The 4,165-nt window shown below is 29.6% G+C and overlaps 1 protein-coding gene across 2 annotated transcripts; it reads right to left on the reverse strand.

Annotated features, from left to right (window-relative positions):
• Positions 1–262: 262 nt before the first annotated feature.
• On the reverse strand, positions 263–2,942 carry LOC131049314 (cyclin-D1-1). Of its 2 annotated transcripts, none has more exons than XM_057983362.2 (7): positions 2,497–2,942; positions 2,225–2,311; positions 2,026–2,121; positions 1,633–1,834; positions 1,384–1,514; positions 933–1,126; positions 263–691 (listed from the first exon to the last, which is right to left on the reverse strand). In XM_057983362.2, coding segments are annotated over exons 1-7 (987 nt in total). In that variant the 5' UTR covers positions 2,773–2,942; the 3' UTR covers positions 263–690. The 2 variants fall into 2 exon arrangements, with proteins under 2 accessions (XP_057839345.2, XP_057839346.2); XM_057983363.2 differs by having other exon boundaries at positions 1,396–1,514; positions 2,497–2,932.
• Positions 2,943–4,165: the final 1,223 nt, after the last annotated feature.

Consider the following 4,165-nt stretch of genomic DNA (forward strand, 5'->3'; position numbering starts at 1 on the left):
AAAGTGACGAGAGACAGAGATTTAGCATCTCGATAAAATAGAAAAGTTCATCACATAAATGCAAATATATAATCAAATAGAGAAAGTGCCATTGTTAGAAATGATAATTAAAGTTGGAATCTCTAAGTTTCATGAGCTTCTCCACTGATCCCATTATTTGAAAAAAAAAACTTGGGGTTTTGCACCCTTGGGCTATCAGAAGAAAGAAATACAATGAAATTCTATGTAATCTAATATAAAGCATGAATTGGGGTAACTATGATAATACAATCTCTCTTTCAAATATTCTTATCCAGAACATCATTTAATCTAAAAGAAATAAAGAGATTCTATTTTTGTCTTTATACATGCTTTACTCAATTGCATCAGAGTAATTGCATCAATTTTGGCATCAGGATGCCATGAAAAATGTGGAATGACAATTATATAATCAGCAATTTCTTGTGAAGCGTTTATCTCAACAATACACCAAATCCAAGAACATCAAATAAAGAGATTCTATTTTTGCCTTTATACATGCTTTACTCAATTGCATCATTTTGGCATCATGCTTTACTCAATTGCATCATTTTGGCATCAGGATGCCATGAAAAATGTGGAATGACAATTATATAATCAGCAATTTCTTGTGCGAGTGTTTATCTCAACAATACAGCACATCCAAAACCCTCCTGCTCTCCGGTGTGTTTTTCTGCACAAAGATATATCTGTATTTAATTTATATATATGTAAAACCAATCTCCCCTATAATAATCTCTCATACACGCCAAAATCGTTAACAGATGAATCAACGGGCGGACGGACTGACTTACTCAAATCAACGCATTCACTTACTCCCAAGCTATGCCGATCCGGATTAAATATTCTTTAAAACAACAATCATAAAAAATACTAATCTTAAAAATACATATTTTGGGGGTTTCTAATTTTACCACGGTTGATCCGCTTCCGGGCACAATGTTTCAGAGATCTTTCTCCTTTTAGAAGAATTTGTGTTTTGACTGGTTTCCACAGCTTCCTCTACTGCGATTGGACTGTGAGACGTGTCACTTGAAATCTTATTTGGATTGGACCAAAAGTCTCTCACAAGCAGGTGCATTAAATTGTAGCACTTCATGATTTCCTCCTGCAGAAGATGCAAAAAGAAAAAGAAAAAACAAGATTAGTTTCCCAGAAATCCACCCTGTGAATCCAACCAACGCAATACAAACAAAACCTGCGCGCTACAAAGATTTGAGTATTTTTTTCAACGGAGAATCCATTTCAAGGAAAATTATTAGAAATTACAAGTGAATCTATTCGCTACCAAAGAAAATAAAGTTTCAAGATAAAATTAAGCCATTATCGAAGAAAATATTGTTCCATTAAAAGCTGAAACTATACTTTGTTGAATACTTTGCAAGATAGTATGACTTCTTTGTGATCTGCTGATTCTGCTTGTAAAACCTCCTCACAAGCACACATAACTGCTGCCGCAGCAATTGAGGATGGCGAATCAACCGAGAAATTAAGCTCTGCAAGATTGAATGAACTAAATAAGCTCTCGTCAAAACCGAAAGATGTATTTATTGATATAGCTTGCACAAATTTATTGCCGAAATTTTGTGTTATAGTTGCATACTATTCCTCTACCTCTGTTAGTATTAATAATGAAGACGATTGTTCGAGATATCAATTCTTGAGGCACTGTGTTGGTGCCTCTGAGTTTGAAAAAAAGGTAATGAATGAAGTTAAAAGGTGTAATAGAAAATAATCTCCATTTTAATGTTGTCAGGATTTTGACTTCCATTTCATATAATGCTCCAGCGCGGATATCAAGATTTGCGCCTCCAACCTGCACGAGTTGAAAATAGAATGTCTTGAATATTTATCATAATAAAACCGCGTACATTGTCACTTCTATCCTTCCATTTCATATATTGCTCAGATTTTATCGTATAAAAAATTATTGAACCTTTGATTACTCAACTTTTATCATATAAATTAAAATTATTGAACCGTGTGAAAAGATCGACACCATATTACCTGGAAATCAATAACGGACCGAGTTTTATCCTCCATTTTAGCTGCGAGTGACAAGCACGCCACCAGTAATAATTGTAAAGAATAACCTGCACCTTGCTGTTTACCAAAAGTATTACAACACATGACAAAGAAAACTTTAACACTATAATAATTAAAACTCAATGCAGAGCGTAACAGTGAGGCTTCAATAATGCTTTACCTGCGATTGATAGCTTGACAGGAAGCGATCCAGGTAATTTACTGATAAGTATGTTGTAAGCGGTCTGAGATTATTATGCGCTTGAATCTGCAATGAAATGCACTCCTTAATTCGTATAGAGAAAAAAAAAATTGGATTTAAAGCAAATATTCTCTTGCTGTTAATGCATTTCAACTTTTACTGTCGCGTAATCTAAACAGTATTCAAATAAACTAAATAATTTGTAACATAATTCAAAATTTTATTTTTCTCTAGACTGATCTCCGATATACCTTGTGCATCCAGCTGATTGCTTCTTGACGAGCCGCGAGATCTAAATTGAGGTTTAGATAACGCTCAATGTAGTCTTCCCGGGGAAGATGCTCTTTCTCCTTCTGCACTAGTAAAGATATCATCTCCTCGTCTTCAACAGGAAAGTCTGGCAATCTGGCAATCACCTCGTCCTCGGGTAAGCTCGAACTTGTGACCTCATCATCCCGATCTATATCTTCCTTGCACAGAAGCCATGACACGGAGTCAGAGTTGTCCATTTTCACAGCATCAAACATCAAATTTCACCATCTTCACTAAAGCCTATAAAAGATTTTCAGTGTTGATATAGATCTTCAATCCACCTTTCTGAAACTTACAAATTTGCATTATATTTAAATAATCTCATATGTAACTGCAGAAACTAGAATTAAAATGACAGCTTCTCACTGCAGAAACTATAAAAAATAACTTTTCCCAGTTTTCAATAATGACACCTGGAATTTCATGGTCTTTATAATTTATTTTTTGCAATTTTAAATTTATATTATAATTTTAAAATTTAACAAATAGGCAAAGATAATATAATATTATATAATATTATGATTGTAATATTAATACAAATATGATTTTTGTAATGATAAATATAATTATTCTTAATTTTTGAATATTTTTAATATGGATTTAGAAACTTCTCCAAAATTGTATGTTTAAGATTTTTCTATTTTTTACTAATAGTTATCATTTCTTTTTTATTTTACATTATTTATATATAATATAATTAATGAAATTATAATATCTATTACAATCCATTATAATATACAAGAGATACATTATAATATAAACAAATAATATAGTGAAGGTTTATATTAAATTATTATATGTTTTATTGTTTCTTGATATTTTAGAGTATTATTATTCCTATTAAAAATTATTGGGTTAATTTAAATTATATATTATTAATATATTTTAAAATAATAATTAAATTGTTTCCAATACTTTATTAAATATATTTTATTTTTTTAATATTTGATATGTACTTTAAATAAGATAGATAAAAATAATATTATATAACATTATTTTAACTAAAAAATTATCAAATTAAATATTTTTTGACAATTAATATAATTTTGAAATGCCAAATGAAAAGCATTTAAAATCAAACTATTATAAAATTTTCATAGTAAGAAGTCAAATTCATTCTAAGTATTTTGGTAGGTAAGGAACCCTTGCCCATACCTTAAAGTTTGGTTTCCAATAAATTGCCAAATTAAGTATTTTGGATATAAAATCAATGCTTATGGATATTTCACATTTTTATATTACGAGCTTTGCACTAAATTAATGGGTTTATAGGTGAATAATCTCTAATCTTATTTATGAGTTGTAATTATTTTTATGAAATGTAAAACTTTATATATAGACATATTGGAGAAGTAATGTGCTTTAAGAAAACTTAACAAAACCATATTCTCTCCTAAATTAATTTGAATAATCTCTAGTCTTGTTCAAAGTTGCAAGGTCTACCTATATACTATGAACTTTTATGTGCAAATAGATTGAGAAAATAATTCTATAAACAACAAAATATATAATAACATAATACAAATATTCAATATATAATTTATTTAAATTATAATACATATCTTATATATTTTAATTTGTTTATTTATATAATGAAACATACACAAG

Source organism: Cryptomeria japonica, chromosome 8 (genome assembly GCF_030272615.1).
Source record: "Cryptomeria japonica chromosome 8, Sugi_1.0, whole genome shotgun sequence".
In the NCBI taxonomy this organism is placed as follows: domain Eukaryota; kingdom Viridiplantae; phylum Streptophyta; class Pinopsida; order Cupressales; family Cupressaceae; genus Cryptomeria; species Cryptomeria japonica.

Coding starts and splice junctions, on each gene's coding strand:
- LOC131049314 (XM_057983362.2), bottom strand. CDS start 2,772: ATGTTTGATGCTGTGAAAATGGACAACTCTGACTCCGTGTCATGGCTT. Junction 2,312..2,496: donor CAATCAGCTGGATGCACAAG/GTATATCGGAGA, acceptor ATTTCATTGCAG/ATTCAAGCGCATAATAATCT. Junction 1,835..2,025: donor GGTCCGTTATTGATTTCCAG/GTAATATGGTGT, acceptor CAACTCGTGCAG/GTTGGAGGCGCAAATCTTGA.